The sequence below is a fragment of the Lissotriton vulgaris genome, unplaced genomic scaffold, assembly GCF_964263255.1.
Source record: "Lissotriton vulgaris unplaced genomic scaffold, aLisVul1.2 SCAFFOLD_1004, whole genome shotgun sequence".
Lineage (NCBI taxonomy): Eukaryota > Metazoa > Chordata > Amphibia > Caudata > Salamandridae > Lissotriton > Lissotriton vulgaris.
The window spans coordinates 349,099-367,170 of record NW_028248078.1 but is presented as its reverse complement, the minus strand read 5'-3'; the positions used below and the strand labels follow the sequence as shown (position 1 = coordinate 367,170).

General features: G+C 46.5%; 1 protein-coding gene across 1 annotated transcript in view; it reads left to right on the top strand.

Annotated features, from left to right (window-relative positions):
- LOC147664938 (anthrax toxin receptor 2-like) overlaps nucleotides 1–18,072 on the top strand; it is a 470,307-nt gene that overhangs the window by 313,815 nt on the left and 138,420 nt on the right. The window contains exons 7-8 of the mRNA XM_086949874.1: nucleotides 8,512–8,607; nucleotides 16,458–16,625. Coding sequence (XP_086806000.1) covers nucleotides 8,512–8,607; nucleotides 16,458–16,625 — 264 coding nt within the window. The remainder of the gene's footprint in view (nucleotides 1–8,511; nucleotides 8,608–16,457; nucleotides 16,626–18,072) is intronic.

Genomic DNA, 18,072 nt, shown 5'->3' with positions numbered 1-18,072 from the left:
GCAAGTATTTATAGTGAATGATCTTTAGTCTGCTGCTGGCAGAGATGCGAGAGGTGAGCGCGCAGCAGCGGTGCCACTGCTCATCTTGTATGTCGATAGCGAGTTCGGTAGACCAGCACAGCCGCGCATTGGATTCTGGTATCGGGGCAGCTCCCCTGAGTTGACGATAAAGGCCGGAGACCTGGTGGGCCCCGTCCTGTGAGCTCAATAAAAAGTGTAGCGGTGGCAGGGTGTCGGGTTCGCTGGGAAAATCTGGCAGTATGTCTCTCATCCCCGCCCACAGCCGCACATAGTAGAAGAGGTCGAGGGGAGTGCGGCCATGTTCAGCAAAGAACAGGCCTGCTGACTTGAAGGTGCCATTGGAGAAAAGATCTCCCCAGCTAGAAACTCGTAGCCTTGCACAGAGGTTGCGAAAGCCCAGTTCCCCCAAAAGGGTGAGATCAGGGTGATGCGTAACTTGGGTGAGTAGAGAAGTTTACAAGCCAAGCTCTTGGTGATGCGGCGCCATGCGTCCAATGTGCAGGAGACCGACGTATGTGGTGTAGTAATGGCAGATTCAGGACAGTGAAGCAAGCCATTGAGTGGGAGAGGATGTACGATCCAGTCTTCCACTGCTACATGCGGCATAAAGGGAGTAGGGGCCATCCAGTGGTATGCGAAATGCGCCTGCGCACACTGATAGTAGGCTTCGAAATCAGGAACATCGAAACCTCCCTTCTCATAGGGGAGGGTAATGGTGGACCACTTAAGTCGGGGATTCCTGCCACCCCAAAAGAGCCGTTGCAGCTCCGACCGCAGGGTTCGGAAAAAATTAGCGCCAGGGAAATAAGGTATATTAAGAAAAAAGTAAAGAAAGCGGGGGAGCACCACCATTTTTATGAGCGACGCTCTCCCAGCCATGGATAGCAATAGGGTGATCCAGGGGTCCACTGAAGCAATCAGTTTGGTTATCGCTACCCCGTAGTTGGACCGCAGCGTCTCGTCCTTGTCTCGCGAAATGCATATCCCAAGATAGCGGAGATTAGATCGACACCACTCAAGTGGGTAATCGAGGGGGAAATCAGTCACCGCATCGGTCAGGGGGAAGAGTTGCGACTTGGACCAGTTGATATGGACACCAGACATCCCGCCAAACAGTACAAACTCCCTGAGTAACGGATTAAGATATACTTCGGGATGTTTGACATACAGTGTGATATCATCCGCGTAGAGGGACACATCAATCTGGCGCTGCAAGCATTGTACTGCGCCGCCGCGATGTAATTGGCGCAGCCGACAGGCAAGAGGCTCGACAGCTATGGCGAACAATAGGGGAGAGAGAGGGCACCCCTGCCTCGTACCCCTGGTCAGTGCGATGGGCTGAGATAGATGACCATTGATCAATACTCTTGCCATAGGGCGAGTATACAGCAGGTGGACCCAGGATATAAATAATTTGGGAAATCCCATACTAGCCAGCACCGAGAACAGATATGGCCATTCGACAGAGTCGAAGGCCTTGGTTGCGTCAAGGAAAATGGCCGCCACAGGTGTGTCAGGGTGCACCGTGCGGAGCAGGGAGAAGAGCGTGCGAAGGTTGTGGGAGGTAGACCTGCCCGCCACAAAGCCGGATTGGTCGGGGAGTACGAGTCTAGTCATTAACAGCGACAGCCGGGTGGCCAAGACCTTGGCGAGTATCTTGACGTCGCAATTTAGGAGGGAGAGCGGACGGTAAGAGTTACAGGATTTGGGGTCTTTATCGGGTTTAAGGAGGGATGTGATCACCACTTCGCGCATGGAACAGGGGAGTACCCCATCGCTTAGTGATTCCGAGAAGACCTCGCTGAGTACCGGGGCCATAATGTCGATGTAAGCTTTGTAGAATTCGGCTGGTATGCCATCGAGTCCTGGGGCTTTGCCATTCTTGAGGGACATAATGGCCTCTCGCACCTCGTCGAGCTCGAACGGAGCCGCGAGGAACTCCCTATCGCCGTCGCTAAGCCAACACAGTGCAACGTCGCTTAGGTAGTCAGTATAGGATACATCGGGCCCCACCGTGGAAGTGTAGAGTGAATGGTAATGCGCCACGAAGGTAGCGAGGATCGCATCTGAGTCTCGAACAGCAGCGCCAGAGGTGTCGGTGAGTTCTAATATGGTGTTATGAGCTCGTGGTGTTTGTGTAATCACAGCAAGTGCCTTCCCGGGCCTGTCTCCTTCGCAATATTTGCGGGCTTGCCAGTGTTTGCCCCTAAACTTTGCTTCTCGCGCAGCCTCCTCCTCATATCGTGACAGCTTTTCCCTAAAAGTGGCCTGCAGGTCGGGGCTGGGGCTGGACACCATCCTTAGTTCTAAATCCCGCAGTTCCCTCTCCAATGTGCGAATGAATGCGAGGATAGCGCATAGTACACCATGGCCTTTGGATATACAATACCCCCTGATTGTGACCTTGAATGCCTCCCATATATGCTTAACAGAGTCTACTGATCCCTTATTCCTAGTGAAGAAATCCGCTATCTCTTCCCCTAGTTCAGTGTGAAACAGGTTATCAAGGAGGATATCAGGGCGAAGTCTCCATTGCGGCCGAGGGCTGTCCCAGCCTGGTGTACGACAGTGTAGCAAGACAGGGCTGTGATCAGAGTATGTCCGCGGCAGGTGACGAACCCCCACCAGTTCCACAGCAACATCCTTTGTGATGAGAAAATAGTCTAAACGTGCCCAGGTCCCGGTATATGATGTAAAGTGTGTGCCTTCCCGCCCCAGGGGGTGCAAGTGCCGCCAGGCGTCCAGCAGTCCGCCCTCCTCAACGATGCCCTCCAGCGCCTCCCGTGCCCTGGACTTGTAGATGCATACCCCGTCCGCTCTATCCAACTGTGGTTGCATCGCCAGATTAAAGTCCCCTCCCCAAACTACATGTTTTGATGCAATAGAGAGGATTTTGCCCCAGAGAGTAGTGAAAAAAGCTGGTGTGTCGACATTAGGCGCATACATGGTCACAAATGTGAAAGTGTTGCGGCCTATCCTGCCCCATAGTAGCGCATATCTGCCCTCCCCGTCAAGTAGGTCTCCGTACTTCTGAAAAGGAACCTTGCTGGCAATGAGGATAGCAACTCCCCTCGAATAGGTGGAATAGGAGGAGAAGACACGTTCTCCGGCCCACCTACTCGCGAATGATGTCCCGCCCTGTGGTGACAGATGTGTTTCCTGCAGTATAGCAACTTGCACGGGATGCCTATCAAGATAGGCAATGACATCTCGACACTTTCTGGCATTATTCAACCCTCTTATATTCCAGGATAAACAAGTTAATTGCGTGTTAACTGATGGAGTGGCCATGGATAACACAACAAGAGCCAGAACAATGCCGACATAGGCAGCATGAATAAACCACCCCCGCACCACCAGCATCGGTGCTCACACCAAGGTAGAGTTCAAGCATACAGTCCAAGAGATGATTGCCTCGAAAAAAAAAAGAAACATCCCACCCCACCACCCACCCCAGCATCCCAATCATGCCAGCAGCCAAGCACTCCCACCCAGCAACCCACCCCGCTCCCCCCTTCCCCAACTCAAGCAACATGAACAGCTGAAACGCCAGCAAGTCAGAGGGGATCTCCCAGTGGGGGTAAGACATAGAAAAAGTACAGCCACTTCCTAGACCCCAGCCTCGTATCTGTACCGCCCTCGGTGGAGACTAGGGCCAGGAAAGTGGTCCTTGGTTTACATTACCACAGGGATGAAGAGTCCATGCAGGGTCACTGTCCATTCGGTCTCTCGTGTCTGTGCATCAATGTTCGGGAAAACCGCAAGCAGCCGCAGGCAGGGTGCGCAATGTAGCGGATATCCGCAGTCAGTCTTCGTGTGGCGCCGGGGATAAGTCTGCACTGTCACGATCCTCCTCCGCATCCCGGTCCTCCCTGTGCGCTCTCCGGAGCGATTTGAGAAAGTCTTCTACTTTCTGTGGATTGGTAAAGAACCGTTGCTTGCCCTGATGGGTGATGCGTAGCTTCGCTGGGTATAAGAGCGCATAATCGATCTGAGCCTCACGTAGCTTTTTCTTCACCGGTAGGAACTTGCGCCGCTCCTCCTGCACCATTGGCGTGAAGTCAGGGTAGATGTAGAAGGTGACTCCATTATATTGCAGCGATCTTTGAGACCGGGCAGCTCGGAGTGCAGTGTCCCGGTCGCGGTAATTCAGCAGCCGAGCAATGATGGGGCGCGGTGGCAGGCCAGGTTTGGGCATAGGCGCCAAGGAGCGGTGCGCCCTCTCAACGATGAACTGAGGTGAAAAAGCGTCCTCGCCGATGGATCCCTTAAGCAGTTTCTCAACGTATAGTTCCATTCGGCCCGTATCTGTGGATTCCGGCACATTGGTGATCCGTATGTTGTTTCGGCGACTACGGGCTTCCAAATCCTCATTTTTTGCCGCTATGATCTGGAGGAGGTTGTCCATCCTGGACAATTGAGTGGTGTGAGACGTGGCCATGTCCGAGGTATCAGAGATGCGTTGCTCCGCAGTCGTGATGCGTTCCTCATGACGGTCTACCTTGTGCACCAGTGCGTCCAGCTGTGCGGTGACACCATCAACTTTCTCTACAACAGTGGCGAAGCCCTGTCGCATCTCTTGTATCAGGCTGGACAGGTCGGCGTCCTTAGCTGAGGAGACGGTGGCTTTCGGGGACGACGTGCTAGGATCAGGGTCCAGCTGCGTCGACTTCGCGCCTTTCCTCGCGGCATCAAAGCTGAGCTTGGTCTGGCGGTCCTCTGGGTGCACCATGGTGGCGCCGGGGCACGACACCCTAGGAGCTTAAAGTGCAGCAGCACTATGGGCCGTCGATCTAGGGTGCTATCACCAGTATGCAGGGCCACAGCGATAGCAAGGCAGGGCAGCGTCGTAAGAGTACAGCAAGGATCCAGGCGGTGAAGGCACGGGGTCCTGGTTGGTCCGTGCAGGCCCTGTGCAGTCTGGCGGCTGGGAGGGGGGCAGCAAAGCCCTAGTAGCGATGGTGGTGGGGCCCAGCCCGTAATCACTGCTGTGGAGGGTGGCGGCGCGGCAGTCCCAGACAAGTGTGAGAGGCAGGGCGGCCGAGTCTCAGTGGGGGTGTGCCACGCTGGTGTGGCGGTCGACCCGGGGTACTCGCAGTAATTCCGCCCCACACAGCACAGCCAGTAAGTAGCGGAGTAATGCCAGGTGAGTGGATGGGGAGCGAGGAGGGTCCCAGCCCTCTCCACATGGAAGGTGCAACTGCTCTGCAGCGAGGGGAAGCGTCCCAATATCAGGCGCAAAGTGAATGGCCAGGGCCGGCCAAGACCCGATGCAGGACCGGCCGCAGGCTCGAGGGTCCAGGCCCGATAGTCAGCCCCCCCGCCGGGTAGTACACTGGCCTGCGCCGCCCCTCACCAAGCGGGCCCGGCGCCTCTCGGGGATCAGGCAGGCTGCGCAACGTCCGCCCCCCGGCAGCCCGCAACACCGGAGGCAGCAGCAGTTCAACTGACGGGGACAGCGAGGACAGTGGGGGGGGGGGCGGGGGGGGTGCGGGGGGGTCTCCGCACCACCGGTCAGTCCTCCTCTCACCTCCGCCGCAGGTCCGCCGGCGATGATCTGTCCAGGGGTCCGCCAGCCGCCGAGGGGAAAGGCCTAGTCCCTCGTGGTCATCCCCGGCCTGGCGTAGGTCTGCACAGCCGGCCGCATGCACTCCTCCGCACCAAGGCAGTTGTCGGTGATATTCCGATGAGGCACAGCTCCGGCTCTAAGTCTCCCAGCGTCACCAAACTTGGACCGAGGGTAGGGACAGGTGCCCTGCTGCGAATCGGCAGTAATTTAAGCCGATCTGGACCCTGTGGCAGAGGATATCAGAAGGATAATGTCCCAAGGAGCGGGAGCTGCGAGACTAAGCAGCCATTCCGCTTGTGCACCCTCTAGCGCCCCCAATGGAATTTATATTTGGCTGTTATTTATGATTGACTTGTGGCGCCAGTATGTCACTTTTAACATGGGAAGAAAGTGACGCACTGGTGGCGCAAGGCTTTCATAAATAAGGCCCTGAGTTTCTTTGCTCTTGGTTTGTGCTCAGCTTTTTGATAATGCTTGATATCAACATTTGCAAGGTAGAGGATTTGTATTTTGGGAAACGGTGATGTTTCAAAAGTGAAATTCTGTGCTTGTACATAGGTTCTGCCCTGTGTTTTTTAAATGTTAATCAAAAAACGATTTTTGGTGCAAATCAATGGTATTTATATTTGGGTCTTATTTAAGATTGTCTTGTGGCGTCGGTATGACACTTTTAACATGGGAAGAAAGTGACGCACTGGTGGCGCAAGGCCTTCATAAATAAGGCCCTGAGTTTCTTTGCTCTTGGTTTGTGCTCTGCTTTTTGTTAATGCTTGATATCAACATTTGCAAGGTAGAGGATTTGTATTTTGGGAAACAGTGATGTTTCAAAAGTGAAATTCTGTGCTTGTACATAGGTTCTGCCCTGTGTTTTTTAAATGCCCTCACTCTACCACTCTACTGCCCTCAATCTACCGCCCTCACTCTACCACTCTACTGCCCTCACTCTACCGCCCTCACTCTACCACTCTACCACCCTCACTCTACTGCACTCACTCTACCACTCTACCGCCCTCACTCTACTGCCCTTACTCTACCACTCTACTGCCCTCACTCTACCGCCCTCACACTACCGCTCTCACTCTACCACTCTACCGACCTCACTCTACCGCCCTCACTCTACTACTCTACCGCCCTCACTCTACCGCCCTCACTCTACCCCTCTACCGCCCTCACGCTCTCACTCTACTGCCCTCACTCTACCACTCTACCGCCCTCATGCCCTCACTCTACCGCCCTCACTCTACCACTCTACTGCCCTCACGCCCTCACTCCACCGCTCTACCGCCCTCACGCCCTCAATCTACCACCCTCACTCTACCCCTCTACCGCCCTCACTCTACCACTCTACCACCCTCACTCTACCATTCTACCACCCTCACGGCCTCACTCTACCACCCTCACGCCCTCACTCTACCGCCCTCACTCTACCACTCTACCGCCCTCACTCTACCACTCTACTGCACTCACTCTACCACTCTGCCGCACTCACTCTACCACTCTACCGCCCTCACTCTACCGTCCTCACGCCCTCACTCTACAACCCTCACGCCCTCACTCTACCGCCCTCACTCCACCGCCCTCACTCTACCGCCCTCACTCTACCACTCTACCGCCCTCCTTCTACCACTCTACTGCCCTCACTCTTCACTCTACCGCCCTTACTCTCCCCCCTCAATCTACCGCCCTCACTCTATCGCTCTCACTCACTCTGTCACCCTCACTCACTCTATCACCCTCACTCACTCTATCTCCCTCACTCACTCTATCGCCCTCAATCTGTCTGTCTATCTATCTATCTATCTATCTATCTATCTATCTATCTATCTATCTATCTATCTATCTATCTATCTATCTATCTATCTATCTATCTATCTATCTATCTATCGCCCTCCCTCACTCTATCTATCGCCCTCCCTCACTCTATCTATCGCCCTCCCTCACTCTATCACCCTCCCTCGATCTATCGCCCTCACTCTATCGCCCTCCCTCACTCTATCTATTGCCCTCCCTCCCTCTATCTATCGCCCTCCCTCTATCTATCTATCTATCGCCCTTCCTCTATCGCCCTCCCTCTATCTATCTATTTCCCTCCCTCTATCTATCTATCGCACTCACTCTATTGCATCACCATGCATCACTCAGCACCACCACGGCATCACTCAGGGGCACAACAACATCACTATGCGCTACCACAGCATCACTGAACGCCACAGTATCACTCGTCGCCACCACAACATCACTCAACGCCACCACAGCATCAATCTGTGCAACCATTCAACAACAACTGGTTCAAATATGTTCTCTCAATGTTTCAAGCTTTATTACAAATATCATAAAAAGATGTTAATATTTCACTTCTGTTCTTGGATTTTCGTCACAATAAAATACACTGAACATAATCTTCACAAAAGTTATTTACAAAAGTTTAAGCTATTGCCATTATAAATTACAATAACTTTTATTTAAGTATTAATTATTTTAAAAAACTTAAAAGCCATTGTTATTTGTAATATCAATACATTTAAGTCATGTAAAGACAATACATATTGCATTACAAATGCTATAGGTGTGACATTTGCGAAAGTTAAAACTATTGGAATTGTAAATGACAAAGCTATTAATTTAGCTATTTTCAAAACCAACACATAAATACAAAATGTGTCATTTACAATACCAATAGCTCAAACCTTCCTAGTGCGAGACCTATTGCATTGGAAATGCTTGTTAACTTATTTAGAAGCCAGTATGATTAACCTGCAAGGCAAGTACTGTGAGAAACTATTTTTATTGCATAACATTATTTACTTGATGTTTTTCTTTTTTATTTGAACAGCAAAATAGAGACTCCACTGGTATATTTTATCTATAACAATGAAATACACTGAGTAATTTCATTAATCATGTTATGTTTCTTTGCAAAGGAACCTGAAGAAGAAGTTTTACCCCCCAAGAAATGGCCAACGGTTGATGCTTCCTATTATGGTGGCCGAGGAGTTGGAGGCATTAAAAGGATGGAGGTTAGCACTTTTCACTTACTTTTACAATTGGATCAAGTGAAAAAAATGTTAGTTTGGTGCTGGGAATCAAAGGATGTTATTGTTTGATTTGTTACCAGGCACTAAAGTCTTGTCGAATTCTTAGGAAGGGCACATCAAACTCAGATCCACTCTATAGTACCCTAATTTCTATATTTCAGTTTTGTTGAAAGGGCACTCTTGGTTCGAGGTTGGAGCCAACGTCAACTCTAACAGTTGCAAATGGTTTGTTGGAGAGTGCTTTCTCCTTGTCTTTCCTATGATCTCTTGCTTAAATTAAACAGTGCCTCACAGAAAAGCATTTATGTTGTTCTTTCATACATGCACAGATCATATTTATCAACAACTCAATGAAATTAAAATAGCATTTTGTATAATAGGAATACATTTCTAAATGCTTTTTCCACTTATTGTGTTATTTTGATGATGATTTTGGCAATGAATGTACAGCTTTTGGTCACAGATCTCTGCATCTTAGCCAATAAGCGTTTCAGCCCCTGAAGCCTGCAGACCTTGGGCGTCCTGAAGCCTGAAATAATGGAGTGCAAGATTTAGACAAATGTACCAGTTTGATATTAAGTTCACAGGAGAGCTCTGTCACAATTTGTGTTCCCACTGCACATGTCAAATAGACTTATACTGACAATTCAGTGATGAGGTGACTGATGCCTCATTGTATCTTGTAAAAGACAGAAAGATTGATCAGAATCTCTGCATGCAAGTAAATATGTAATTTTCTGGCATTACAAGATCATTATTGTAGACTGTAAGTGGGTACTGACTTGATTATCGGCCTCTAATCAGATGATTGTCACTATGGCATATGTACCTTTATTTGGTTGTTACCCTCTAGTGGGTATTGGTCATATGTGGTGTCCAGTTAACCGAACTGTCAATTATCTGGAGGGGTAAAATGATACATAGCGGCCCAAAAGGTTAGGTTTTGTGGCATTGGTACATTTGATTTGGAGGAATTAAAGACTTTTAAGATAATCACAATGCCAGTATCTCTCTGTTTCAGGCTTTTTGGTGGAACTCCACCTCCTATTAGCTAGGCTAGTCTTGTTGTGTCAAAGGGGATACAATTTTAGTTGTTCAATTACTTACTGGCCTGTCTAATAGTTTGTGTGGGTAGGCATGCAACTGTTGATTACCTGAAATCTTGGCTCCCCTGATTAAACCTGTGAATCATAAAAACAGTTTCAGGATATCAGTCAGCATACCCTTATTTCACAAGTAATTTTTTGTTTTATTTATTTATTTAATAAGAGTTCTGTATAGCCCAAACAAGACCCTTATGGGTGACAGGGTGCTTTACAGGACAAGCAAAAACAGACAAATAATAATGAACAATAGTATAGTGCAGCCTGATATAATATGCATAACGTGACAAATATCATGTGGAACAATAATATCCTACACAGATGGGCAGAAGAGATATAAAAGAAAACATAGTTCTAGATAATTCACAATCTGAAGCGTAGTCAGAGTGGTGGAGGAACATAGCGGACAAGAAGGAGCGACGTAGGAAAGGGAACAGAGCAAGAATCTGGAGCAGGAGCTGGCAAAGTCAATCAAGAGGAGGGGGGAAGTCCTCAGTGGGTGGGGAATTTGTTGGATAATAGAATGTTTACTTCTTTCTTGGAGAGGCATGTGGATGGATTGAATCTGATCTCGGGAGGGAGAGCGTTCCAGATTCTGGGGGCATTTCCATAGAAGTATCAATTGTACGTTTTCTTTTCTTAAATATTTGTAGCTTGAGTAGTAGGGAGATAGTGCTTCTGGAAGATCTATCACCACATGAGAGGACCAGTTTCTGGGCCAGATAGGAAGGGGTATTGTAGTGTAACGCTTTATGGGTCATACATGTAATTTTTAGTTGGATTGTGCTTCGCAGGGTAGCCATTTCGGGGATTGAAGGCCGGGGTGATTGAGTTTGAGGTGATTTTAGGTCAGACAGTTTTGTGTTTTTGTCAATGTGAGATTGAGAGTTTTGATGTCGTCAGGCAAGGTGATTATTATGTTTTAGTTGGGTATCGTCTGCATGCATATTGTAGTGATGTGGTCAAGTTTCAAGAATTCCCTTAGGGGCTTCATGTAAATGTCAAACAGTGTCGGGGACAGAGTGGAACCTTGGAGTACACCTAGCATCACTGGAAAGTGGTTGGAGGACCGTGGTTGAGTGGAATGCACTTAGATCCATTGGGAAGGAGGAGGAGAACTATTTAGGAACAATGCCAGAGAAACGCATCCTGTGCTCAAGAAGGTTTAAGTAGGTATCATGATCGATAGTATTAAAGTTGGACCAGGTGGCATTATTTTTAGGTATGAAAGGGGGATGTGGGGAATAGAGGGAGATCAAGTGGTAAAAAGTTTCAAATTGTTCTGAATTTGGTGGTGATTAGTGTGTTTTTTTCAGCAAAGAAGGAGGCAAAGGTTTCACAGCTAGGTGGTGTTTTGTTGACTGAGGAGATGGACTCATTTTTTCCTATTGACTAGTTTTTGATGATCTTGAACAGTTGTTTTGGTCGGTTTGTTGCCATGTCTAATTGATTTTGAAAGAAGGTTGATTTGGATATTCTAATGTGCCTATTGTAGGCACTTTGTCTTTGTTCATAGGAGTTTAAAGTTGGGTAGTGAGGAAGAGTATCTCCATGCACTTTCTGCAAGTCTGAGGTGACAACATTCATCATTAAGGCTGTAATTAAACCAGGTATTTGACCTTTTTGATGGGATTCTCTTAAGCTGTTTGGGGGCAAGGCTGTCCATGATATCGGACATAGAGTTGATGTAAAGGTCAGTGAGGTTCTAAGCATCTTGCGTAAAGGGGGGGTGGGAGCAGATTGTTAGTGAGGGTTGAAAAGGAGTGTGAGTTGATGTTATGGGCATCACATACCCAGTGTTTGTCTTTCACTGGTTGGCCTTTAGATATTCTGAGTTGCCCTGAGAGAAGGAAGGTGATGAGAGGATGGTCAGTCGAGTCACAGGGTAAGATGTTGTGGCTCAGGCTGTTACAAGCTTGGATAAGGTTGAGGTCTTGAAGGATGGATTTAAAACTGTTCACAAGAGGGTTGTTGCGATTGTTCCAGTGAATGTTGAAGTCACGAAGAAAGATCTGGTTATTAAGGCCTTCATAGTTAGAAGAAATACCTCCATGATATGTTCGATGACCGTATGGTTATCTCCAGGCGGGTGATAGAATATGTGAAGGGAGCATCATGAGTTTTCATTAGTGGTGATGTTGACTCTGAGGTATTTGCAGAGAGGGAGTTCCGGAGTATGTGATTGTTTTATCGAGAGAGAAGACCTAATTAAGCAGGCTAGGCCCCCACCAGAATGACCTGTGTGGTCTAATCTGATGATGTCATGGCTAGGGGCAAATAGTAAGTCAAGGGTGGGGGCTGAAGATTCGTTCATGTAGCTTTCTGTGAGAATGAGGATATCCAGGTTGTGGTTAAGAATACGGGTGTTATGTCAGCTGCATGTTTAGCAGCAGTCCGGCAATTAAGTAGTGCACATTTCAGGGGGGTTATGGAGGTCGTATGCGAATGTGAGATAGGAACTTGTTTGTGGTTCCATTTATTATTGTACCTAGTGCTAGGGAGTAACACCCTGAGAGGGTGAGTAATGAGAGACACCATTTCTTTTGCTGGTGAGGCTTGATCGGTCGGGCATGAATATAAGTGAGGGAAATTGAGGGTATTGTGCCACAGATACAGAATTTAATAAAGTAATTCCTTGTCATGTGTATGTCTGGCCAAATTGCTGTTTCTACAACAGATATTTTCCCCTTGCTCCTCTATCAAGTGGATACCAAGTTCCCCTTACAATTGAGATTGAAAGTGTGGTTTCCCCATAGCGTGTGGCGGAGTGAGCACCTTATAGTTCCTTGAAACTGCAAGCAAGGTATTTGGGAGCGATTGAAAACGCGTTTTGAAAGCTGTGATATATCTTGTAGCCCGCCTAATCATTTATGGAAGCAAAATTCCATGGCACATAAAGGAACATCTCCGTCTACATAAGATCCTAGTCCTGAAGGGGCCATTCATAAGATTTTAGCACTGCCTAGTTGGTATATATTAATATATATTTTAGTATACCAATACATTGCCCTGGCACTACTTCTAAAGCAGTGGATGCTTATGTTAACTTCATCTTGAAATCCAGTACCCCTTCTGCCATGTCGGTGGAACAAATCATTGCTGCCACGAGCATTGACAGAGATTTGCTATTACTCAAAGACATTATTACGCATCAATTGTGGCAAAAACGTACTCAACCTCTTCATGATGATCTTCAATATCAGAATTTCGGAAATGTGCAGGAAGAACTTTCGGTTACACCAGAAGTCCTCATCTTACACGGGTCGAGAATTTTCTTACCAGAGAGTCTGAGACAATAAGTTATTGAACTGTCCAATGAAGGACATCATGAAGCTGTTGAAACGAACCGAGTGTGGTTCCCTCTTCTTGATGAAAGAGTTGAAAAAAAGTTAAGGCTATGTCATTTGTGTAACTGCTTGTCATCCAAAACAACCCAGTATCCATTAAACAAGTCTGATCTTCCAAAGTGTGCATGAGAGAAAATTTCAATTATTTCTTTAGGCCCCTTGACAATGGACATCATCTACTAGTAAATGTTGAGGAATATTCCAGTTGTCTCCTTGTGGAAGATCTGTCGTCAACTACTTATGACAGAATCATCGAAAGATTAGAAAGTATTCTTGCAACATGGGGTGCTCCTTCTATTTTGAAATCTGGTAATGGCTCACCTTTCAATAGTATGTAATTTAAAGATTTTCTCACTCATCTAAACATAAAGCATCAGAAAAGCACACCTTTCTGGCCACCGGAGAATGGTGTTGTCGAGAGATTTATGAGTACCCTCAAGAAGGCTGATCAGCGCACTGCGCTAGAAAAGTTTGAACTCAAATCAGTTCTTCAGTCTACGCTTCGTGCTTACAGGTCAACTCCCAATTCTGAATCCAAGAAGTGGGTAACTGTTCCTATAGGGACACAATTAATGTACACACAGAAAAGGAAAGGGAGAACATAGGAGCCTAGGTTCTGTTCTCACAGATAGTAACCATCACAGATTTTGTCTCTTGTTGCCCTCACACATCCCAAGGGATATCATGTTTCATCATTGGAAGTTGCTCCTCGTCGGGCAAGCGATGCAATGGCCTAAGGATCCCCTGAAGGGTCACTTTGGTGGAGATCTTTTATATACGTGGTATGATGAGTGAAGGTGTGAGATTTTCAGTGAAGAGGGGTTGTGAGAGGAAGGTGAGTGAGTGAATTATTAAAACTGGCTAGGGGATACCATAACGTTTTTTTTAATATATTGGTTTCCCTGTCAGGTTAAAAACACTGCAGGTTATGTGTTACTGATTTGGTAATAATGTACCCTAGTACCTATTAGGTCGACATGTTTTGCACCCTATGATGGTCATAAAGATCCTTGGCGCTTCCTCAGGACCAAAAACGTTAGTGTTAAAATGTGGAATTCAAACAAACAAGTATTTTCATAAAAAACCCCTGTTTTAGAAGTGGAAGAACCGTCCCCCTTGTGTAATCGACAGGGTGGCGTTAACTTGTTCTAACCACTTTTCCTGCGACCTAGAAAAATCAGGAGAAGATAAAAAACACACAGAAGATACATAGACAGACATGAAAACATAGTTATTGTGTAGTTTTTGATGAGAAGGTGGAGGGCATCTCATCCAACTTATGTTCTCTCTAGCAGAGCAGTAGAGAGGTGCTGTGGAATGTAGAATACGTGCGCCAAATACATTAACTCTGTGCACACACTCCCATTTTGTCGGTTAGTGTATGGTCTCGAAACAGAGTTCAAACTGGTTAGATTAGTTGGCGGTAAATATCATCCTAATCATAGATCATTGGTAGATTATTGGTACGGAGTATTGCACAAAACCTGAACTGCTACATTCCACCTTAATGTTTGGGACAGCCATAGGAACCAAACTGCTACAATGGGCCACGGAGAAATCTATTGCCATTGATAAACTTCACACCACTGATTTTTTTTTACAAAATCAAAATGAAGCCCTATGAAACAGACGCTGTTGAGCTTGGAGCATTGTGTTTCAAAAGAAGAGACTAAGTTATCATCAGTCAGAAACAGAAATGCAATTGTGAGGCTCCTTTTGATGCTAACCCACTGGAGGTTGTAACTAGTAAAGGACACATGGTGTCAGCACACCATCCTGGAAAGTCTATTACACAAGATTCTTCGCATTTCCAGCACCTGTTTCAACATTTGCCAACTCCAGATGTCAGAAGTGAGACTTGTCCACCTGAGAATCCAGAGAGCCCAATGACTGTACCAGTTTTCGTCATGGATACTTTTCCGGTATCCCTGCAGCCTCACATGACCAGATCTGTGTGATTTATTTGAGCACCAAAATTACATACTAAAGAATTGTGATGTATATATGTGTTGTTGTACTTTTTATTTAACAAAGGGGGAGATATAGTGTCTTGTGAGTTAGAGATGACAGGACCCTTTTGGTTCCCATAGAACAGTGACAAAGGTGCGTGGGTGTGGGTGACAGAATTCATGATGTAGAATGTTCAGTTAAAGGTTACACACTGAGGAATAAAGATGTGTAATACCAAGCTCCATATGTGGTGTGATCATTTGCCTGTACCCAGCCTGGGGAGGATGCTGCAGTACCCCCAGCATGAAACTCTTCATCATAGTATCACCAGGGCTTGCCCGAAAAGGCTCACAATCTTTGGGCACTGTAACTGTCATCCTCTTTAGAGGAGGTCTGGGGCTTATGATTTTGCATTGCCTGCTGAAATATATCCTTGATTTTTGTATGATCACTATCAACAGTGATGTCAGTCACTAGGGAACTCCCACTTTTAGACGTTCTCAAATGTCTAGAATTTGTTTCCATTTTTGTACTGATAACACTGTTTCTCATGGGGCAACTCCCACACTGTCTCCTACCTCTTGGCCAAAAATGTCTAATCTGATCTGCCCTGTAACCATGAGCATGTTTGCCTCGCTATGCCATTCAGAGGGAAAAATGGTGTTTCTTCCAGATGTATTAACCAGTACCTAGACCCAGCTTATAGCATTCTGAGTTGAACCTCAGGGATTAGGCCTCATGCCATAGTGGAATGATTGCTGTGTGTAAATCTTGATGCCTTACCAGCAGGATACTCGAGAAGTCCGCAGACTCCTCTTGTGGATGATTTTAGAAGTGGAGCCCAGAAAGTCGAAAGGTTCCAGACGTCATGCGTCTGACTTCCCTTACTTACTTTGTAAGGACCCATCAAAACCCTGCCAAGAACCAATGTCAGCTCCCTCACTCAATGTCAGTAGTCCAGTATTCTCCAGGTCAGCTTATCCATCACTGCATCACATTTTTTGAGCCCCCCTCCATCAAATCCACTGATCCTAATGTTGGCAGGCTCGTTTGGGGCTTATAGATGATTGGGAGGCACCCATAGCTGTTAACTGTAGTTGTAGCCAAAAGAGATGTGGCTCAGAATTGCTGGGGAAGACGACATTAATGGGTGGCTGGTTCAGGTATGGAAAAATGAAGGCTCATGGAGGCTGAACTATATCGATCCAGAGGTTACCCTCATAAATACAAGAAACTGTGAGTGATCTTGGTGTCTCACTTAAACGTTGCTCTGCAGTCTTGTAACCAAGGAGTATACTACTGAAGCGTTTGCCAGTAGCAGTACTGAGGCTGTGTTGTCAAACGCTGTCTGGGGTTTCCTTTGGATGTTACTGTAAGCTATATGTTTATGCCTCTGCTCACACCAGCTGGTTTGTGTCTGTCCCTTTTTAAGGTGCGTTGGGGTGACAAGGGATCAACAGAAGAAGGAGCAAGATTAGAAAAAGCAAAGAATGCCGTTGTGACCGTCCCCGAGGAGTCAGAAGAGCCATTCCAGCCTAAACCTCGAAAACCAAAGCCTACCCCAGAGTCTCATCAGCCAAAGTGGTACTCTCCTATAAAGGTAACATGCTTTCTGCCACTATCTGTATCAAGGCTTTTGTCTATTGGCTTTATTCAGTACTGCTTCTCAGAAGAGGAGCATTAAAGCAAATGCTACCAGTGGCACCACAACAATTTTCAAAGTGGAGGTGCTGCCATTAGTGTTACATCTCTGAACTCCTAGGGATTGTGAAAACTCCAATCGTCACAAAAAGAACAAGTTTAGCAAATGGGCCATACACATTCAGCAGGAGAGTGGTAAGGGTGTAGTACGAAGCTGGTGAGGAATTTAGGAGCACACAGTCACAAATATATTACTAAAGAATGGTTAGGTAGTGCGCAGTCATATACAGACAATACATTTTCATTTGAAATGGCCACTAGATTTGCACAGACAGTTTTAGTGATAAAACTATATAATGCACAAATAGTAATGTGTGTGGGAATCAGTTTTCTACCAATATTTGTTATGCGCACATCATCAAGTAAAGTGCCTTGGTTTGTTTTGATCCTATTAAAATCGTTGCTTCCCTCACACTTCAGAATTGTAAAAAAATAATCACTTAATTTCTGTTTTCTAAACTGCATGTATATTTTGAAATATTTGTACAGTTGATTTATTGGTATTTAAATGTTGTTATGTGTTAGGAAAAAATGGCATCCTGCAGCCGTTCCTTTCACACTAGCAAGATTGACATATAGGTCACATTAATAATCCGCTCACTTTACAATCAGATAGAGAAAAGTAAAAATCAATCTCCATGTTAAAAGAATAAGCAGCAAATTGTAGAGATGTAGCCTGACATTTGACCTCTACCTTTGAACACACAGCAAATGTGACAAGATAAAAACAAAATTCAGTGGCATATTTATGACTAATGCACCTGTAGCACCATCAACACCCACACTGCCTGCGCCTATGAAAGTTACTAATAAACAGTGCTTAATTTAAGCCAGTGGTTTCCGGTGCTGTGCACCGGCACTTAATTGGTTTCCAGTGCTCAGCACCAGCATTTAATTGTCAACACTGCACTTGAGGCAGTCTACCACATGGTGGCGCTGCTCATCTAACTTAGAGATGAGCAGAACAACGGTTGTTTGAGGATTCAATATACATTAAAAAAATTACTAATACCTGCCTCCCCAGGCAATCCTCTAGCTTTGGGGACCTGGAATAATCTGAACTGTCGCACTTGCAGGAAAGAGAGATGGTTAGTAGTTGTTTTGGCTGCTATTGATGCAGCGCTCACCCAAAAATATCACCAACCCAGGGTCCAGGTCACTCCAGTGGGGCCCATAACACGGAAGTACAACACACTTTACCCCAGACCCTTGCAAATATATATATAAAAATAGTTTGAGTGTATTCTTTCCTATGACAGGATACCTCTAAGCACAGAGATTTAACACCAACATTTGTTTGCCTCAATAATCCTACTAAACTAATCTATGCATCAATGTACCCCGCC